Genomic DNA, 22,312 nt, shown 5'->3' on the forward strand with positions numbered 1-22,312 from the left:
TTTTTTTTTTTTACTTTATAGGCTTACGTGTATATGTGTATATGGTTATGCATAGAGAACTCCTAGAAGGATTTACACAAAAATGTTAATAGCAATTTTTGTTGTGTATTAGGGCTTTTAATATTTTAATATTTTAAAATTTTGTAATGGTTAATTATAAAACTACATTAATTTTCCAATGAGCAAATGTAGCCTATAAAAAACAAGACCATTGTTTTTTAGTAAGTAATCTCGAAAAGTTTATTTATATATTTATGCATATAACTTGATAAATAGTAATAATATACAATTAAAGTATTGGTTGGATCTGAAGCAACTGATCTTCTTAATACTTTTCACTTTTGTAGGACTAGAAGAAATTGCAAAAGAAAGAGAAAAACTGAAAAAGGCAGAAAGTATCCAGATCAAAGAAGAAATATTTGAGACCTCTGAAGATACTTTAAATTGTTCAAATCCAGATCACTGTGAGCAAAAGGAAGATCCTAAAGAAAAAGATAACACAAATCTGTTTCTTCAGAAACCTGGCTCTTTTTCAAAATTAAGCAAGCTTTTAGAAGTAGCTAAGATGCCTCCTGACTCAGATATGATGATCCCCAAACCAAATAGTAGTGCAAATGGGTGTACATTGTCTTATCAAAATAGTGGAAAACATTCATTGGGCAGCATTCAATCAACAGCAACCCAAAGCAACATGGAAAAGACAGACTCTAATAATCTGTTCAATACTGGTTCAAGTGGTCCAGGGAAGTTCTACAGTCCTTTACCCAATGACCAGTTGTTAAAAACACTGACGGAAAAAAATAGACAGTGGTTCAGCCTTTTGCCAAGAACCCCTTGTGATGACACTTCACTTACCCATGCTGATTTATCAGCTGCTTCCATAGTGACTCCTCAGTCTCAGCCACCATCTACGTCCCCCTCACCTGCCCCCGCTCCCCTTCTGGGATCATCTTCCTCTCAGAATCCCGTGGGCCTCAATCCATTTGCTGTATCACCTCTTCAGGTTTGTACTGCTCATTGTAACTCATTTCTATGTTGCTTTATTTAATCTTTGATCCCGTGAAAATTCTCACTCCAGGGGAATCAGTTGGATATTTGTATTATCCCTGCCACAGTTTGAAAACTGGAAAGAGTCACAATCGCTATCACCAAGGTTCATTACAACTACGCATTTCTAGTCTAAGGCAAAGGCTTCTTGAATTACCTTTTTTTTTTCAGAATTTAAAAAATAATTTCAGATGCTAAACATTTTTCCTAACTTTTTAGATTGTTCTACTTTTAAAATATTTTGGTTTTTTGTAGATGAAAAGTGGAGTATCTATGATGGGACTCCAGTTCTGTGGATGGCCCACTGGCATGCTTGCTTCTAATATTCCATTTACATCACCTTTACCTAGTCTGGGATCGGGATTGGGATTATCTGAAGGAAATGGTAATTCATTCTTGACTCCCAATGTTGCTTCAAGTAAAAGTGAATCTCCATTGCCACAGAATGAAAAAGTCTCTTCAGCTCAACCTGCAGCTGTTGAAGTAGCAAAACCAGTAGATTTTCCTAGTCCAAAACCTATTCCAGAAGGTAGGTACATTGAGATAGTTTTTAGCCACTGACTTTATTTCATTGTTAATAGAGTCCTATATTATAACTGAATCTTCAATGGTTATATATGTAGTTATAAATCTTCTGATTTTTGTTGTGCCATTAATTCATATTCAAGATATCTGTAAAAGATGTACATATTTATCTTGACTTAGAAATGCAATTTGGCTGGTGGAGAATTATTGACCCAGAGGATCTAAAAGCTTTGCTCAAAGTGCTGCATTTCAGAGGAATAAGAGAAAAGGCGTTACAGAAACAAATTCAGAAACACTTGGATTATATTACTCAAGCCTGCATCAAGAATAAGGATGGTGTGTACCTAAAAGAGATTTCTGCTCTCTTGCTTACTTACAAAAATTAATTCTTTTACCTTAAAATGTATTTTAGTATGTCTTAATTTATTACTAACGGGCATTTTGTTCTGTTTTGCTCAAAAAATAGTAACCGCGTACATTTCTTAAATTGGCATTACTTTCTTATAATTTTTTACAACCTGCAGACATATTGTGTTCTTAAAAAAGAATATTCCTACTTTTGAAAGCAAGCTGCCTGCATACACACAGGTGCACTTGTGTCTGTTAAGTTACATTCACGTTACCCCTGGAATTTTGCTTACTTTCTGAAAGAAATCATTGGGGAATAAAGTGGATTTTAAAACTAATTTCTTTTCTGGGGCGCCTGGGTGGCTCAGTCGCTGGGCGTCTGCCTTCGGCTCAGGTCATGATCCCAGGGTCCCGGGATCGAGCCCTGCATCGGGCTCGCTGCTCGGCGGGAAGCCTGCTTCTCCCTCTCCCACTCCCCCTGCCTGTGTTCCCTCTCTCACTGTATCTCTCTCTGTCAAATAAATAAATATATAAAATCTTTAAAAAAATTAATTTCTTTTCAAATGTAGTTGCTATTATTGAATTAAATGAAAATGAAGAAAACCAGGTAACTCGAGATATTGTGGAGAACTGGTCAGTAGAAGATCAAGCAATGGAAATGGATTTGAGTATTCTTCAACAGGTGGAAGATCTAGAAAGGAGAGTTGCATCAGCAAGTTTGCAAGTGAAGGTAAAATTGACTTGGAATAAAATCTGTTTTTAGGATAATGGAAGGTAACTAATATTTTATATGCCTGACATTTGCCAGTTCCTATGTTAAATGTCTTCATTTTATCTCATTTAATCCTCATCATGATCCTGAATTAATTTTCCCCATCTTACAGGTAAGGAACAAGGCTCAGAGTAAGTAACCTGCCAGTGGTCTTATAGTAAGTGGCTAAATGTGGGTTCAAACCAAGTCAGTCTAACTGCAGTACCCATGTTCTTTTTACTAAATCTTGCTGCCTCCTTAATGACAATCAAAACTATCATTTCTGGTATGCAGTTCTTTACTGCAAGCAGAGTTTCACAGTTTTACCGTGATAATATAATGCTCTATTAAACTCCTACTACTGTGTTTCATGTAGGTCCAGGAAGCACCTCTATACAAGCCATGTTGTATGTCAGACTGTCACTGCATATAATTTTAAATTGGAGAATATAGATATATCTGAATATGTGTTATATTATGATATGCACACTCACACACACACCCTACGTATATATATAAAGTTTTAATTTATGTATTTGTCTACTGGGTATTACCATTGTCACAAACAATGATCAAAACTGGCTTCCAATGGAAAGGCGAAAGGAAGGAAAGCTTTACCTTTGTGTAAGACTTTTTGGTTTTGTAAAGAGGAGTATAAAGGTCTTCTCAATTGATAATAAGGTGACATCACTGAGAACAAATGGATTGATAGTGAATAAGCATGAGACAGACACCTGAAAAGGTTTAAAAAATGTAGTTTCCATGTAATTTGATTTGATATTTCACATTTTATCCAGATTTTATCCAGAATGAGAAACTTATGCTATAATGCTATCCTATCCAATGATTAAAATATTTCCTCAAAATTACTTTAATGCTGGCATTTGGAAATTTTCAGGGATTTCCAAAAAATATAATTTCCCAGAGCTAATAAAATATCCCTTTCTTGCCACAAACATAATTACCAACTTTGGGAAGTTTATCATTTGCTAGGCAACTATATGAATCTTTTTCCTGGTACTATAATACAATATAAAAATGCCTCATTTATCTGGCATCTTCAACAAGTGAACTCTTCTACACAAGTTTATTTTCTGGAGAAATGATAATTATTCCATTTAGTGCTATAATTTTTTAACATGTTTGTTGGATCACTTATGTATTACACTGCCTTCTTAAATTGAGAATAATGAGTTTGATTGAAATTATCTTGGTGACACAGTATCTTCAGTATGAAGACCGATGATTAGATAATGATTCCCTCAGGAAATGTGAAGAGGTTTTGCCCCTCCGGTAAATGATCCCAGTGTGCTTTGATTTTTAAACTATCACATCTGCTTTCTATAGTCTGTTTTCTCTCATGGTCAGTTGTCACTATTTGCTGGTTTAGATTTGATTGGTTCTACTAGCCCTTATTTTCCTCCAACTCCCCTCCCGCACCCCCAATCTGACTTGCCAATTCTGACTGGCTGTTCGTTGGAAAAGGATATCATCACACTTTTATAGTTATGCATAAAGTCAGAGCATGGGCCTGAAACATTTTCCTGGAGATATGCTCAAATTTTGTTATAATGACCTTATCACATAACCAGCTGCTTAGATGTTTTTGGCTGTGTTCTCAGTAGCTAAGTGGAATATTTTTAAGTGGTATGTAGTATCCTTTTCAAACTGTAAAGAATGAGGCCATTGGATATGACTTGTTCCTAGTGCACTTATGCATACTACTTATAATCTCATACTTACGTCCTAAATATAAATGTTCTACTGAGTTAATGAGAAAGAATTGATCACAATATACAAGACAAAATAATTATCACTAAAGAGATTTAATAAAAAACATAATGGTCATTTTGTTTCTTATTTACTAAGTACCTATTCCACATTAGGCAGTGGACATCACAAAATTGGATACAAGGTGGTTTCTGCCCTCAGAAAGCTTGTCATATGATAGGGAGATAAGACATGGACATCTCTGTAGAATCTAGTAACTCATCACAGACAAGTACAGAGTTATGCATGAATTTTGAAAAAGAATACATGACTTGGGAGATATGAGAAAGATCAGGGAAGATTTCGTGGAGAGGTCAAGATGGAATTTGAGAAGATGACGAAGGTTTTGACGGTCAGAGAACAGGGAATGCCATACTAGAAAAAGCGAACAGCATGAGTGGAGCACCAGGATCAGGGGGCTCAGAACATATCAGTGGAATGGCAAGTCGTGGAGTTTGACTGCAGTGTAGGGTACATAAATGGGAACATGTGAGAAAGAGGTAGATTGAGGTACTTGAATGTCATGGTAAAAATAGGGACTTTGTTAAATAGTAGGGAGTCTTTGAAGGATTTGGAGCTAGAGGATTGATATAAGCAAGCTGAGTTGTAGGATCATTTATTTATTCAATCAACATATACTGAGTGCCATCTGTTTGCCCTACTCTGCTGGAGATAAAATGGCTAAAAGCAGACATGGCCCTCATGGAATTTAGAGGTAGAAAAATGTTAATCAAATAATCATAGCAATGTAAAATTACACAAGGCTATGGAGTATTATGTGGTTCTATGAGAGCCTGTCACAGGGAGATTTAACCTCCCAAAGGAGGTCAAGGAAGGATTCCCTAAGGAAGTAAATTTTAACATGAGAGCTACAGGATGAGTAGAGTTAAGTAGGTGAAGAGGAACAGGGAAAAAGCCATACAGACAAATGTAACAGCTTAGGCAAAGCTCCTGTGGCTGAAGGAAAAAATGGTAAGTACAGAAGGGTGGTAGAAGGAGTGAAAATGGAAAGGAAGAACCAAGTTCAGGACTACCGAGAGTTTTCCATTTAAGTGGTCTCATGAAATGAATAAATATTTACTTATCCTCAAATCCTTCAGAATACTTTGCTAATTTTCATTATACCTTTCATAATATCAAAGTTATTAAATTTTCTTCTTCAAACTTTTCTTACAACTGTTTCTTTTAATTTTCTGTTCTTGTTTCTACCTAGCATTAGGAAACACAAGGTAAAAACTTTCAGTAAAGATCCTTGAGATCTGCTGGTGTCTGCTGCTGTATTTTAAGTACAGGTAATTCACCCATCAGGCATTTTAAGAGAAAACCATAATAACATTATTCTCTTGATATATAGGGTTGGATGTGTCCAGAGCCTGCATCAGAAAGGGAGGACTTGGTATATTTTGAACATAAGTCATTTTCTAAATTGTGCAAGGAGCATGATGGAGAATTTACTGGCGAAGAAGAAAGCAGTGCAGATGCATTAGAACGGAAGAGTGACAACCCCCTAGATATAGCTGTAACCAGGCTGGCTGATTTGGAGCGGAACATTGAGAGAAGGTATCTGAAGAGCCCCTTAAGTACCACCATTCAGATCAAACTGGATAATGTGGGCACAGTTACTGTCCCTGCTCCTGCACCATCCATTAGTGGTGATGGTGACGGGTAGGTTATTGAGATTAACTTGAAAAATTATTGTGCTTCTTTGCTAATTGGAGCCTATTTTCTATTGCCTGTTATCTATGTATCTTCTTGTATGTCTGTGATCCATATGGATCATGCTATTTGCATGGTGCTTTGTAAAAACATTTTTTTTTTTGTTATGTGCGTTGATAATCCTGCAAAGTGATCTTACATTTACCCGGTTGTGACTAAGCTTTGAGGCACGTAGCCACAGTCTGTGCACTACATCAAATTTAGTTGCTTAAACCTTATTCCTATTGGCTGTTCCATGTTTTTGTCATTGCTTGGCTTTCAGTGTGATGATTGTTTCACATTCAGTAACCATAAATGTGGATATGACCTACTTAATTTTTCTATATTTCAATGCAGAATTGAAGAGGATATTGCTCCAGGGCTCAGGGTATGGAGAAGGGCATTATCAGAAGCTCGCAGTGCTGCACAGGTAGCTCTGTGCATTCAGCAGTTACAGAAATCAATAGCATGGGAAAAATCAATTATGAAAGTTGTAAGTGTTTTCATTTAAGAAATACTATAACTAATTCACTTTGTCCTGTTTTTCCCAACCTCTAAACCTTTCTTAATTAATACATTACTTATTGTCAAAATAACGTATGCTTTACTTGCCAGTTTGTTTAATTCTTAAATACGGTATCAGTTTGATACTTTTCTCCTTATTTTGAGCTTTTTGATGGAAACTTCCAAATATGTTATCTCTTCTTTTTAAAAATCTTGATTCTCATTCCACTGAATATTGTTTATAACTCTGACTGAGGTTGTTTTCTGTATTCTGTTAACATAATAGATGTTCATCTAAATATTTTGAAGACCCTTTCACTCTTGTAAACATTCCAGTTGCTAACATTATCTGCTACATTCACTGCATTCTTAAAATGTCTTTATATTTCTATCAGTTTTCTTTTTTTTCTGTAATGCTAAGAAATAATTAGATAAGTAAATACAAAATCAACAGAGAGCTCTTAGTTTGTGCACTTGATATCATGTATATGGCATCGGAAGTAGCTGACATGAAGAGTAGGTCTTTTATTTATTTTTTTTCTTCTAACCATTAAAACTGGTTTTTCACCTTCTTTGCTAAAGCCCAAGTAGTTATCATTGTGCAGTGGCCTCTACCTTGTACCAGGCACCAAATGCTATATATTCAAAATGAAAGCTAGAGTCCATATATCTTCCAGAGAGATGCTCATTTTAAACATGTTCATGTCCCTCTTGCCTGTTATATCAGATACAGAAATATTTATTATATGTGAACTTTTATGAATTACTTTGACATTTGCTTTTGAATTACAGATTAGCTATAAAATCCAAACATTTGAGATTTGTTTTTATGAATGACTAACAGTAAAATTCCTTACTTAAAATAGTCATTCCCCAAAGAAAAGAAGTGATCCTTAAATAATTTAACATTCTTTCCTTTATTTTAACCTCTAAGTTTAGACTACTCAACGCCTTATTCATTCTTACAAATAAATTTGGTTTCTTCTGTGGTTTTTCCCTTCTTCATATAAAATATCCATGGAATAATGAATCTGCAGTTTTCACAATCTGCTCAAATTTAGGTCTTTTCCAATCCACATTACAATTTACCATAAGATGGAAGGCAAGTTCTGTTCATCTGGTAGCATTTTTACCAGGTAAAAAGAATCTTTCTTCTAAAACTTATTATTAAAACCAGTTTTAAAATCACCTTGGAGAAATATACTTGGTGAAGTCTAGACTGTAATGATCAAAAGAGATTGAGTTCTACATCAAAATGAAACTGGAACAGTTCTTTTCCTCATATACACCAAAATAGTCATCATGATATGATCAGATTTGTTATAACCTGTATATAGAAACCCAAAATTTGTACCAAAATCTGCCTTTATACTTTCTGTAGTCAAAAGCTTTATTTCATTTCTGGCAAATTCATAAGTCTTTTTCATGTTATTAATATACATTTATCATTATTTAACTCCATCTCTTATAATTTTCATTTTTTAATATTTAATCGTACATTATTTGCTATGAAACTATCTTGAAAAGAAGGCATAGTTTCATATTCAAAGGTTAATAAGCACTTTTTAACCTTTAACTAGAAATGTAATAGTGCCTAGAATAATCCTCATAACAAGTCCTAACAAAATGTTAAAGTACGCAGTACCTTTAGAAATACCCTCTTTGCCGGAGACCAGGCTTATCATGGAAAGGAGCTGTCATAATTTGCCTCCAGATAATTCTCTGCCCACAGTATGCTTTATATTGTTGTTAATGTTAAGCATAGGCAACAGCCACTATTTTATGCTCTACATTTGCTCTAACATGTTATGAACTATTGCTGTGACTTTTCCAAAGTGTTAATGAGCTTGATACCTGCCACCTTTTTTTATTAAGTATCAGAAAAGAATTTTATTTTTAAACCATAAATGTGAGATGTCAGAGAGACTTTATAGTATTTCTGGGTAGCTATTATAAAAAATAAAGTTTACTTAATGTTCATGAAACTGATTTTTAACCTTTTTTGTCATAGGGATTTAATTATAACTTTCTAAATGTTATTTCTCAATATTTTTACAATAGAAGTTTTAAAGATGTAACTTAAGTTTGGAGAAGGTATTTAGTGATGTGGTATTAGGAAAGGTCATAAAATACTTACTGTTGGGATGGTAAACTCTGCTGCTTTTGCTCTTAGCACACATGACAATTTTAGTATTATGCATATTACATATACTTGATAGATATTTAAGCTGAATAGTGTGTATCTGCCATTTCGATAAGATTTTTAAGCTGTCATCGATGTGCATATTGAGTTATATAAGACTATTTTAGACTTTCCCAGATTAAGATTTAATGTTGTATTGAAAGTTTTCAAAATTAAGTTTGAACAGTCAAGCTGTTTTGTTTTTAAGAGTATAAATATATAACTTTCAATTAGTGTAAGTGACTTACAGTTTAAATGTTTTTATTTTTCAAAATAATTGATTACAAGACATTTTCTACTGTGACAGAGTATAAGCTAAATGTCAAAACACAGGGTTAGTACTGACCATTTTTTAAAGCTATCTTGAAAGTTTTTCTTTTCAAACTTTGCTTCTTTCCCTTTGTGAAACTGGTTATACAGAGTATGTATGCATGGGGGGGAAATCTCCTTACAGATTTTAAAGTTCTTAATGGTATTAGAAACTTTTTCACAGAGAAGAAATAATTTTATTTTTAGTTCTACAAAATAAGTTATGACCAATTAAATTCTTTGATTTAGTTTATTGTTACCAGTTTTTTGGTTTCTTTTTTTCCTCTTTAGAAATCATTTTGTAGGACCCATTTTCTGCACTTGTGACACATGTTTGATTTGGGTTGAATTCCAAAGTTTCTTGGTTTGGACACATTTTTTTTAATCAATCTCAAAAAATAGATGGATAATTTAACCAAAATATAGGGCCATCTTTTTACTGTTGTATATAATTTTGATACTAATACAAGTTTCCTAATTTTGATCTTAAAAATTACTCTAACTCTTACTTATTTCTTTCTCAGGATATCATGAGGATGCTAAGATAAGCAAAAGATGAAATACGTTAAAAAATTAAAACACCATGTATTAAAGCTACTCATTGCTTTATGTGCTCTAATGTCACGTTAATGATTTCATATGTTAATGTGTACATGCTTCTGAAGTGTGTGCAGGCATTCAACCTCTAGCTTTGTTCTTTGCAGTGTACCTGAAATGTGCATTTACCCCAACTGAACTGCTCACCCGTCATGTGGTCCATATCTGTGTAATGAGAGATACATAGATGTGTATGGCTACTGTATATTTGTTAGCAAGCGGAATGTTTGTTACTAATATGAATTAGGAATTATGGTGTGTTTAATATCCCAGTAACTATTCTTCACAGCAGAGAGCTAATTTTAAATGATTTCTCATGTATTATAGTACTGCCAGATCTGTCGAAAGGGAGATAATGAAGAACTGCTTCTCCTTTGTGATGGCTGTGACAAAGGCTGTCACACGTACTGCCATAGGCCCAAGATTACCACTATACCAGACGGGGACTGGTTCTGTCCCGCTTGCATTGCTAAGGTGAGACTGACCTAACACTAAACCGTTCAATTGCCGGATCAAAATGCAGAGCTGTATGGGGGTTTTTTAAAGATATAATTCATAGGCCATAAAAATCACCATTTTAAAGTGCACAACTCAGTGGTTTTGCAATATTCACAAAGTTGTACAACCATCACCACTATTTAATTCCACAACAAATTTTTCATGACCCCAACAAAGAGCCTTTGTACCCATTATCAGTCACTCCCCATTCCCCATCTCCCCTTAGCCTTTGGCAACCATTATTCTACTTTCTGTCTCAATGGATTTGCCTATTCCGGTCATTACATATAAATCGAATCATACAATATGCTGCCTTTTGTGTCTGACTTCTTTCACTTAGCACAATATTTTCAGGGTTCATTCATGTTCTAGCATGTATTAGTACTTCCTTTTTATAGTCAAATGATACTCCGTTATTTGGATATACCACATTTTGTTTATTCATTCTTCAGTTGATAGACAGTTGGGTTGTTTCCATATTTTGGCTATTATGAATGATGCTGCTGTGAAACATTCATATATAAGTTTTTGTATGAATAAGTGTTTTCACTCATCTTGGGTATATACCTAGGAGTTAAATTGCTAGGTCAGATGGTAATAGGCATTGTTTTTTAAGTCACTTTCTGGTCACATTTAAATTAGAAACCTGTGGACACCCATAACGGATTGATAATATGATAATAGAATTAGAAAGTGAGAAGTGTAAAAGGGTCAACATGTGTTGAGGGCCAGAGTCTTTGTTAGGTGTTTCCTAACTCAGTCACTCCCTTCCATGTTTAATCTCTTGGCCAATAACTACCATTAATCATTACCAGTAACTGCCATGTCTCCATGAACTAAATTCCAAACATCCATCTATTCACTGCCTCCTTTCTTTTCAGTCTACCCTCTTTCACACTCAAACTCCACAATTCTTTGACCTCCAGTCCATTTATCTGAAGACCTTCTCACTGTCCCTCTCCCCTATCATGTCCTCTCTTTTCTCTTAACCTTGCTTGTAATATGTCAGCATTTCATTATCATAACCATTGCATCCACCTTTATCCCCTTTGCCTCTCTCTCACTTGGGAAGACCATCATTCTGGTTAATCCAACTCTTGACTTCCCTGCACCTATATTTTTATATCTGAATGTGGTTGGAGAAAACACCCAGCCCTTTAAATTCGAGGCATTAAGAAGGCCTTTAATGGTGCCTGATGATTTACCTCCAACTCTGTCTCCTCCATCCTTATTGTCAACTGATGACCTTACTCCCATTTCCCTGTGAAAATAGAAGCCACCAGAAGAAAATATTACAAGAATTTGCCACCACATGCACCATTCTTCCTGTGTCTGTGCTCACATGCTCTACCTTCTCTCCTGTTGCCGTGAACTGCTAGTGGCTCTGACAAACTCAGTTCCCCAAGGTATGCCTCAGAACCAACCCCCTCTCACCTTCTTAGGAGTATGATTCCAACAGTTCTCTCTTCTCCTGCACCATCTATGTTTCCTTCTCCCCTAGGTTCTTCTCATCAGCCCACTAACATGCTACTATTCCTTCCGTCTTGAGAGAACTAAATAAACAAAAACCCTCTTCTGGGCTCACTTCTTCCTTGATTCACTTCCCCCATTTCTTCCCTTCCCTTTACAGAAGAACTCATGGAAAGTTTTCTGTTCTGGTTCTCTGATTTTTCTCCTCCAAATCACTCTTGAACTCATTCCAGTCAGATTTTCACCTCCATAGCTTCTCCAAAATTTCTCTTATCATGACCACAAATAACTTTCACATTGCTTAATTCAGTGATCAGTGCTTAGGCCTCATCTATCCTATTAGGTATATTTGATAGAGTGGAGCACTCCCTTTTCTTGAAACCCTGTTTCCACTTGACTTCTAGGATTCCATACTTACCTGGTTGTCTTCCTGCCTTTGCTCTTTTTCAGTCCCTTTGCTGGTTTTTCTTACCTCCCTGATCTCTAACATTGGAGCACTTTCCTAGCTTCAGGGTTATCTGTAAAATGGCATAGTACCTAATTCAGAGAGTTTTTTTTTTTTTAAGATTTTATTTATTTATTTATTTATTTATTTATTTATTTATTTGACAGAGAGTGTGCGCACGCGTGCGCACACACGCACGCATAAGCAGGGGGAGGGGCCGAGGGAGAAAGAATCTCAAACAGGCTCCCAGCTGAGCATGGAGCCTAACGTGGGACTCCATCCCACGACCCTGAGATCATGACCTGAGCTGAAATCAAGAATTGGACGCTCGGGCGCCTGGGTGGCTCAGTTGGTTAAGCGACTGCCTTGGGCTCAGGTCATGATCCTGGAGTCCCTGGATCGAGTCCCGCATCGGCTCCCTGCTCAGCAAGGAACCTGCTTCTCCCTCTGACCCTCCCCCCTCTCATGTGCTCTCTCTCTCTCATTCTCTCTGTCTAAAATAAATAAATTTAAAAAAAAAAAATCTTTAAAAAAAAAAAAAAAGAGTTGGACGCTCAACTGACTGAGCCACCCAGGCATCCCTAATTTGTAGAGATTTTTGAAGATCAAATATGGTCATGTGTGTAAGAGTTTTTATGACTTTAAAGTTCTGTTACATGTATATTAATACTTTATTACATTTGATTTCTATTATTTATTTTTATAATATATTTTATATATTTTTATTTTTATAATGTATTTATATTTTATAAAATAGCAGAGAGTCCCACATGGCATTATATTCACTAATAGTCACTTTTTAATTTTTCATTACTTGATTATTTTGTCATATCTAGTGTAATTCAGTAATAATTTTCACTGGTTGTACATAAATTATCTTTTAGCTTCTTAACTGTCAAGTTATAGAAATTTCCTCTAATGCTTTATTGATTACTAACAAATTGATATGTTAATTCTTGAGTTATCATCTGGTAGACTATAGGAGGTTTTGTTTTCAGTAAATTTGCTTAAATTAGAATTTTGGCTATCTATCATTCAAGGAGTGGACTAGGAGACATATGATCTATGATCTAATTCAAGTGCTTCTAGGTAATGCAGATTTCTAAGCCTCTGCTCCCTGTTTTTTTAAAGGTAGTGAATTAGATGTTATGTTTCTTATAGCAATAAAAATATTAAACATTTGATTTTGATATATAAAGATTTTTAAAGTTAATGTTTTTAAACTATCTTTCCAGTTAATTCAGTTTTTGTAAGTATTTATACTGTCTTACTCTCAAATGGCTATTTATGCACATATTTTATTTTTACTCTGTGTATATGTATGTGCATGCCAACATATATACATGCACTTTGTTATATATATTTATTAAATTTATAGATTTGTTTTATGTATATCTCATAGGATCATAGAATCAAAAAGACATGTGTATATGTGTATTGATGCACACATATATATGTATAAATATACATACACGTATTTATACACACTCATAGACACACACACATGAGGTTTCAAACTCCAATACCTGTAAAAGTCAGGCAAATAACACAAAAGAGTTGGGACTGTGGCAAATAGGAAAGTCATGCCCCAATTTAAATATAGCAGTCATTACTCAACTCCAGCCAGTTGTTGTCATGTAGACATGTGGGTCCAATGTTCCAGGATCTACCAGTATTTCAAGTTTATGGATTTTATGCATATCCTCCCAAATGTTTAGTGTTGGCACAAACTCAAGACTTTTTACAAGCATTATATGAGCCAAGCAGCAACACATTCTGTGGGCTCTTTACAGCCTGTGAGCCACCCAGTCACAAACTTCTGATATATAAATATATACAAACAACAGAAATGTGCCCTTTTATGTGTAATCTGATAGGTTCTGCTTTAGACATACTGAAGTTCCTCTTTGAATTTGGGTTATAAAAAGATAGAGAAAAAGGTAGGGAGTGGGGCATCTCTGTCCCAGAACAAAGTAAATCAGGTAACAGAGTAACTAACTATATACCAGCTTGCTTTTAAAAGTATGTTTCTGTGGGGGCGCCTGGCTGGCCCAGTCAGTGGAGCATGTGACTCTTGATCCCGGGGTTGAGTTTGAGCCCCATGGTGCATGTAGAGATTACTTAACAAATAAAGTCTTTATGAAGATAAGTGTGGGTATGTGTACAGTATGATGAGGCAAGCTGATAAACATTACTTAGTAAAGAAATGTATAAACTTCATTGTCTTTTTGAAACACAAAGTTCTTTTGATTCTGTAATTTAAATTTCATGTTTTCCTACTGTAGTTACGAGTTTGTTAGAAAATGATCCCAAGTAATAATTTAGTTCACATAAAGAACTAGAAGTTTTGGCCCCTTATTCATGAAATTTTGTTCTTAAGTGATATAATTATTCAATCCAACTTAATCTTCATTAAATGGACTTTTTCATTATGTTAAGCATTCTCTTTCTCTTTTTTTATGATTTCAGAGTGATAAAAGCTTAGTGTAATATGAAAACTCAGAATATCAGATATTCATGAATAAAAATTAATAAACTAAATGGAAAAGAGACTTAGTAAAACATTTTAATTATTTTAATTAGTGACAAGGGGTAGTGATTCTTTGATATGATATGGGGAAGGTATTAGATTTATAGTTTGCCTTATTATTTCAGGCAATTAAAATCTCTCCTTAACTATACTTTTAGCCTTCCAATAGAGAACCAAATACTTTTAATTGCTTATGGGCAATTATTTAAAAATATTACTAGAAAAGTTCATGAAATCCTCAAAGAAATTATTATGAAGTACTCCAAAGAAATGTTTTCAGCCAGATTTATTTCAAGAATACAGCCAACTTTAGATTGTGACTAGACTGAATATCTGACTCTGCATATCTCTCTTCTTTGATCTGTTATATTTATTATAACATTTAACTCTCAAAATATGATTTATTTCCCTATTTCTGAATGGGGGAGGAGAGCTCGTTGTTGTATCAGTGTGCTGACCGCAAGCTGTAGTTACATTGCATAAGGCTACACTGAGATTTTTTTTTTTTTCATGTAACTTTAGAGCTAGAATGACCTTAGCAGTTGTGTGGCTTATCTTTCTTATTTTACAGATGAGAAGATAGGGCCTCACAGATATATTTGTATAAATTCCATAGCTAGTTACTGACAGAGCCATAGCTAGAATTCATATCCTTTAAATATGATCTCTTTTATACTGTGTCTTTATTGTTTTCCTCAAAAACAGACATTTTTTTTCCTCTCTCTCTCTCTCTCTGATTTTTCACCATTGCTTTGTTCACACCTGGGAACCACAATTTAGTGGAACTCTCTTTTTATAGCAAATGCTTTTTTTCCTTTATCCAAAAATAAACAAATATATACAAATTTCCAGTAGATTTAATCACTTATAAAGGACTTTTTCTTTATTTGACACTTTGTGAGCTATTTTTCATGTTTTGGCCTAGTTTTTTTATTACATCTTCAATTGTATTATTAATAAGCTCTGTATTGTTTATTTGTTATTTTCACCTTTGTTCCTAATTGTGTTCTAAAAGATAGTCCTTTTGTACCTTTAAACTCATTTGGTTAGTGACCTAGACTAAAGGAATACTGCTAAATTCTGTAGTACCAAAGATGGATTACCATGAGATCAACAGCTTCAAGTTTTAGGAGTTCTTAAGATAGATTTTCATGCTTTATTAGATTTTAACCTTATGGGAGATCAAATTCATAGAGCTCTCTTAAAAATAAAATTATCAACCTTGTAGATCAGAGATAAAATTCCTTTTGTTTGTCCTGTCAGACTTTAATAATTTAAAATAATAGGTCTGTAGATGGTTATTTTCTTATACCTCATTTACTTTTTTTTAAATTAAGGCAAGTGGTCAAACTCTAAAAATCAAAAAACTTCACGTCAAAGGAAAAAAGACTAATGAGTCAAAGAAAGGCAAGAAAGTAACTTTAACAGGGGATACTGAAGATGAAGACTCTGCATCTACAAACAGTTCACTAAAAAGAGGAAACAAAGACCTGAAAAAAAGAAAAATGGAGGAAAACACTTCTGTTAACTTGTCAAAACAGGAAAGTTTTACTTCTATTAAGAAACCTAAAAGAGATGACTCCAAAGACCTTGCTCTTTGCAGGTATTATTTCAGTTTGCATGTACAATATATTTATAACATTTCATTTTATTTGTTTAGAAATTTTCTACTATATCAAAGGTGACTTTTTGACAATTTATATAAATAGGAAAATGTAAAGTCTATAGTATAAATAAATGTATTCATCTTTTAAAATAAATTAATTTGCATTGCTTTTACTTGAAAGATTATAAAAACAAAGTTTTTAATAAAAATTGATAATTCTAAAGCATAGATACTGATTTCAAACATTATTTTTTTAGTATGATCCTTACTGAAATGGAAACTCATGAGGATGCATGGCCTTTTCTACTTCCTGTAAACTTGAAACTTGTTCCTGGTTATAAGAAAGTTATTAAGAAGCCTATGGATTTTTCCACAATTAGAGAGAAATTAAGTAGTGGACAGTAAGTAAATAATTTCAGTTCAATACTTATTGAATGCCTAATATCTGCTGGGTACTCTTCTGGTGAGCCAAAAATCTCTGCCTTTGGAGAGAGGGCGTGTGTATGTGTGTCTGTGTGTGTGTGTGTGTGTCTGTGTGTGTTTGTGTGTTTGGTTAGGGTAGTACGGTATGAAAGACAAGTCCATTAAAATTGTTTAAACAATTAAAAAGCAGTGTGATAAAGCTGCCTTTGGCATTGGAAGGCCAACCAAACCCAGCCTGAAAGGTAAAGAAAAATAACAGGGAAGCCTCCCAAAGTAAGTAAATAACATAAGGTGGAGCTTATATTTTACATCAGTGGAATATTGATAATATCTCATGTGGATTTAACAAAAATTGACTGTAACATTTTCAGATCATTACAATGTAGAGATAAAAGGTCATTGGAAATTTTAAATTAAATTAAAATTTAATTTTTTAAATGTTAAAAGTTTAATTATGGGTTGTTGGAGAATACTAAGAATGTATTTATTAAATGTGGGAGAAAACTATTATTTGCTCCTCTCTACCATATTGTCTTTGTGATCCTACCTGAAGAGTAAAGTGACTTCCTGGCCACAGTTAATATTTGTTAGACCACCTCAAACTCCTACCAGAGTAGCAGCTGTTAATGGAATTTATTTGGTTCTGAACAGTGGCCCATTTTGGAGCCCCAAAAATGAGGCTGTTCACTTACAAAATAAGCCCACACAAAAGCATTCCACATGTGAATGACCAGGAGCTGTGAGCTGTATGTGTTCTCTTCTTCATTCTCCTCAGCTCCTCTTATTCCTTATTACTGGTTTAGCTTTAATGGACCCTGTGACCATACTTTAGGCAAAGTCACAAAAAATATGGAGGAAGAAGGAACTTTACATTGAAAGACTATCTATAAAGTAGATTTTAATTACATTATTATTGTTGTTATTATGATTACCATTTTAACGCAATATGTTATTTAGTTCCTCCTTAATGTTCTTTTGGTGAAAATCACTGTGCTCCATAATTTACATGCAATTTATAAGAGTTGAGTAGAACTTAACTCAAAATGATCAGTGTCCTTCTCACATGTTTCAAAAGATTATGTCTGTTTTGTTTTATTTTTTAAAAAATTACGGAAAGGACCTGCCCAAATTCAGAAAACATTTAAAACCATTAAAACTATTGGTTCTAATGTGAACCAAAAAGCAATAGCTCCTGTCTAGCTATGAACTAGTTCTTTTGCTTTTTCTATCAAAATAATCAGATGTTTAGGTGGGTAGCATAATGGACTTAGAATCAACATGGCCAGGACAAAGACTTACACAGAAAGGCTTTACATTTTTCTCCAGTTCCTGGATAGAGGATAAATCTAAACCTCAGTGTGTTGTGATGAGCACTGGGTGTTATACCCAACTAATGAATTATTGAACACTACATCAAAAACTAATGATGTACTATAATGTGGCTAACTGAACATAAAACAAACAAACAAACAGACCTCAAAATCCCCAAAATAAACACTAACACAGAGCTTAGACATTACCAAACATTGGTGTTCCCTTTTGAGAATGAGTCCTGGTGAATGGAGGAAGTCACAGCAGCGGCAAGGCGAGAGAGGGAAGCAGTTCTATATAATCGTGTTTGTGGGATGCCAGTTGTGTGGGAAGCAAAATTTAGTGGGTTCAAGCTCCTCTAACTTCAAGTTGTTTGATTAAACCCAAACTAATAAATTGGAACCAAAACTCATAAACAGTATTTCAAATGTTTAAACTAGAAATTTATCAAAAAGAGGGGAGGAAGTACTTGCTTTAATGAATCTTTCTGGGTTCCATCAACTGTGGGACTAATATTTGTCTCACCTAGAATTCTGTCCTGGATGTTAGTCTCCCCAGCATTAATCATGAACCATTTCTTATAGTAAGGAACAGTCTAAAGAGATAAATATTTCTCAAAGTAACTTTTAAATATTTTATAAAATTTATTCCCACACATGCTGTATGATTCCATTTATATCAAACTTCCAGAATAGGCAAATCCCTGGAGAAAGACCAGTTAGTGGTTGCCAGGGACCGGTTAGGGAAGAATGGGAAGCAACTGCTTAATGGATACAGGGTTTCCTTTTGGGGCAACAGCAATGTTTTGCAAGCAGATAGAGGTGGTAATAGTAAATGTTGGGAATGCACTAAATGCCACTGAATTGTCCACCTTAAAATGGGTAACTTTATGTTATGTGAATTTCCCCTCATTAAAAAATAATAATAATTCCCAGAAGAACAGGAAAATGGGTGAGGTTACATCAGGTCTGAATTAATTTTGTGAGCTCATCACAGATAGAGAAATGTTACTTTATTATTGCACATAGCAGAGGGAAGTGAGAAGGTGTGGAAGACTGTACAAGGTATCCCATCAAAGAAATAATTCCACTTTTACCAGGTCTCAGAGCTTCAGTGTGTACTTCAAGGGTATTTCTAATACGTAAATTATTTTAGTACTTAGCTTACCATAAGCTAGAATTAATTTAAATTTAAATTCCCAAAAGCTCTCTTTCAAAATGTATTGGTTTGGCTTGGGTTGGCTTGAAACAAACCACTCCTTTCTTACCAGTGAGCTGACGCAGATTCATTCACCTTTCTGTTCCCTTTGCCATGTTTCTACAGAGAAAGATGACGGGGCTTATCCCACTGAAAAACCACTGAAGCCACAGTGCTTCTTATGGAAAAGCAGGTCTTCATGATGTTATCTCTGATAAAGGGATAGCACATTTTTTTAAATGTTTTGCCTGTTTTGGATTATCGTACTCCAGTGCTTGAGCAAAAGAGCACATCCGAAGAGAAAAGAACAGAAATGGGAAGTGGGGAAGATTTAACACAAAGCAGTATATCCTGGATGTATATAGAAGCTACAGGGCAAGTGTAATGTTTATAGGGCACAGGAAGCGTTTCCATTATTTCTACTGCAACTAAATAGTTTTCAATGTGGATGATAGGGTACCACAACTGGCCAGAGGAACTAATAAACCAGTTAAGTGGGATGAGTCCTGGGACAGCACACTATGTACAGGTCAAACAGGAAATTGGATGTGGGGAAAATGCTAGTTGGTTGAACTGTATCTTGCTCCTCAGAGAAATGTGTTTTTTTCCATTTAATCTTTTTAAATCCTACATGGTTCAGAACACATGCAATTTTTTAAATGTTCATCTATAAGAGAGTATAATATGTTTTATATCCATTTAAATGTAGTTATCCTAATCTTTTTTCTTTCAGTTTTACTTTTTCATTTTACCTTTTATTACCTCTTCATTTGTTTATAAAACAAAGCCACCCTATAAAAACAACCTCTAAATCATGTGTTTTCTTTCAGATATCCAAACCTTGAAACCTTTGCTGTAGATGTCAGGCTTGTTTTTGACAACTGTGAAACATTTAATGAAGATGATTCTGATATAGGCAGAGCTGGCCACAGTATGAGGAAGTATTTTGAAAAAAAGTGGACAGATATTTTCAAAGTGAGCTGAAGTTATAATAATCTTTTTTTTTCCTTTTAAACAAGGACAAATGAGACCAGCAGTGTGAACTGTATTTACATAAATGTGCAAGGCACATACATAATGACTTTTTTTCCTTAAAATAAGTATCACAAAAAAAAAAAAAAAGTATCAGAAGAATGATACCATTTTTAAAGGCTTCACTCCTACAACAACCAAGGCCCTTGGTTATTGGTTTGTGTGATTTATCAGCTAATTTAGGTAGAACAGGGAAGCACACCCAAAGAATTTTCAAAGGAAAGGGTGTTATAGTGCAATAGCAATTAAAATATATCAAATCGCACTGAATATTCAACACCAGAGCTCTAATGTGGGAAATGGTTCTCCTTTCCCTCTCAATAAATATCTATTTTTCATTTTTTTACTTTGTAGTTTATTTTTTAGTGAATGTATTTAATTTTATGAATTATTTATGATTAAACCACATCCAGAATCTTCGTTTTCTGTGAAAAGGAAGAACTAGAAAATTGCTTTAAATCTTGAAAATACAACAAGGAATGTTTTAAAATATAAAACAAAGCCAAGGTAAACTGTTTACACTGATGTGCTATAAAAGCACCAAAAATAAACTTTACTGTAGAGTTACAAGTACATTTATATATATATATACATATATATATATATGTTGCTGCATCACTTGTGTAGTTAAATTGTATTTCAAGACAGTGAAGAAAAATTGACATGTATATACTGTTCACTATTGTTTATATTAAGTCTTGTTTTAAATATGTATTATGTGTATATATTGTTTGGAGACATTATTGTTTATGCCTTAGAAGGACTGTAGCATTTTATTTTAGTCTGAAGGTAATTATAGCTACACGGCTTGTACAGTAATTATCCTCTACCAACACTGTGGCGTCTCCTTGATCTTGGTAGTGCCTGCCTTTGAAACAGGGTGTAGGGGATATTAGTTTTCCATTTTTCTATTTTGTTATATAATTTTAAGCCACCAGGGCCTAAATTAAAGTATAATCATTTGTATCCATGTGGAATAAAATTGTGACAATTTCCTACACACACAGTATTTTTTCATAGAAACATTTCCTTCCCATTTGCCTTGCCTCAGAAATAAATTTAAAAGACATTTGTAACCACTGTGTTTTATCTACTGTGTGTTGTGGTGGCCTGTTGGAGGCAAATAGATCAGAATTTTTTTTGTACCTATGTAAGAGTACTTGAAGTTTTATTTAAAATCAAATGTTGTGGAAAAGGTAGCATTCTTTTTTTTAGGAGTGTTATTTTTCTCTACTATGTGTGGCACGGATACAATAAAAGACTTTTACAAACTAGTTTTTTAGTTTTTCTTAATGAGCCTGAATATATATTCTTTTCAAAAAGATAGTTAATTTCAATTTGATTTTTACAAAATCCTAAAGGAGGAGCGGCAGACTGTGTAGTTCAATGAACATTGGGCTGGGTGGAGGAGGGTGGTTTTAAGTCAAGTGCTGTGCCTTTCATTAGCGCCTGAGCCTCTCTCGACCACATTTTGTTGTTGTTTTCACATTTTCAATATGAAAATATTAGAATACATTTTAAAAGTCTTGGTCTGATATGAGAAATGTCTCTGTTGGTAGACATGTAACCAATTGTCAGTAGTCAATAAGAAAAATTGATCATATCAATTAGTCTAATAAGTCATGAGCTACAAATTCAAGCATTAATGAAATAGGATTTGATGCCTTGCTGGGCTCTGAGGAATCACTGGTGAACAAGACAGGCACAGGCCCTTCATGGAGCTTACAGCCTAGTGGAGAAGTGGTCCTGAGATGATGTCCTTAGAGAATGGCTTTTTAATAGTGAAGAGAGAATAGAAAAGTTTTGAAGAAAATGTTCCTAACTTTAAAATGCTTCGAAGCCACCAAGTATTTTCCAAAATTTCTAGATTGTTTGTAGAGACTGATATGAAAACCAGCTGTTATTATGTAAATATGTCAGTTTCTGTTAACCAAGTATTGCACTTACGCCTCAAGGGGCTCGTGCTTAATCAAAAAGACCATGTAAAGAAAAGAACAAGGTGGTGCTGTGAATAAAGTGTCTGGGTTTTTGTGTTTATAGATATGCCAGATGCTCCATGGGGAGTCTTCTTC

At 34.3% G+C, this 22,312-nt stretch overlaps 1 protein-coding gene across 30 annotated transcripts in view; it reads left to right on the forward strand.

Annotated features, from left to right (window-relative positions):
- Positions 1–21,514, forward strand: part of BAZ2B (bromodomain adjacent to zinc finger domain 2B) — a 346,990-nt gene extending 325,476 nt beyond the window's left edge. For 23 of the 30 annotated variants that reach the window (XM_081814352.1, XM_081814356.1, XM_081814351.1 and 20 more), the window contains 10 exons: positions 348–1,003; positions 1,303–1,576; positions 1,753–1,908; positions 2,490–2,650; positions 5,796–6,106; positions 6,494–6,629; positions 10,056–10,202; positions 16,009–16,274; positions 16,535–16,678; positions 20,039–21,514. In XM_081814352.1, the coding sequence (XP_081670478.1) occupies positions 348–1,003; positions 1,303–1,576; positions 1,753–1,908; positions 2,490–2,650; positions 5,796–6,106; positions 6,494–6,629; positions 10,056–10,202; positions 16,009–16,274; positions 16,535–16,678; positions 20,039–20,192 (2,405 nt within the window). In that variant the 3' untranslated portion in view covers positions 20,193–21,514. Of the gene's footprint in view, positions 1–347; positions 1,004–1,302; positions 1,577–1,752; positions 1,909–2,489; positions 2,651–5,795; positions 6,107–6,493; positions 6,630–10,055; positions 10,203–16,008; positions 16,275–16,534; positions 16,679–20,038 lie in introns of those variants that run through there. The other 7 variants (XM_081814365.1, XM_006734979.3, XM_081814372.1 and 4 more) reach the window with 3 other exon arrangements.
- Positions 21,515–22,312: the final 798 nt, after the last annotated feature.

This window comes from Leptonychotes weddellii, chromosome 3 (genome assembly GCF_054177405.1).
Source record: "Leptonychotes weddellii isolate Sample4059 chromosome 3, ASM5417740v2, whole genome shotgun sequence".
Classification (NCBI taxonomy): Eukaryota; Metazoa; Chordata; class Mammalia; order Carnivora; family Phocidae; genus Leptonychotes; species Leptonychotes weddellii.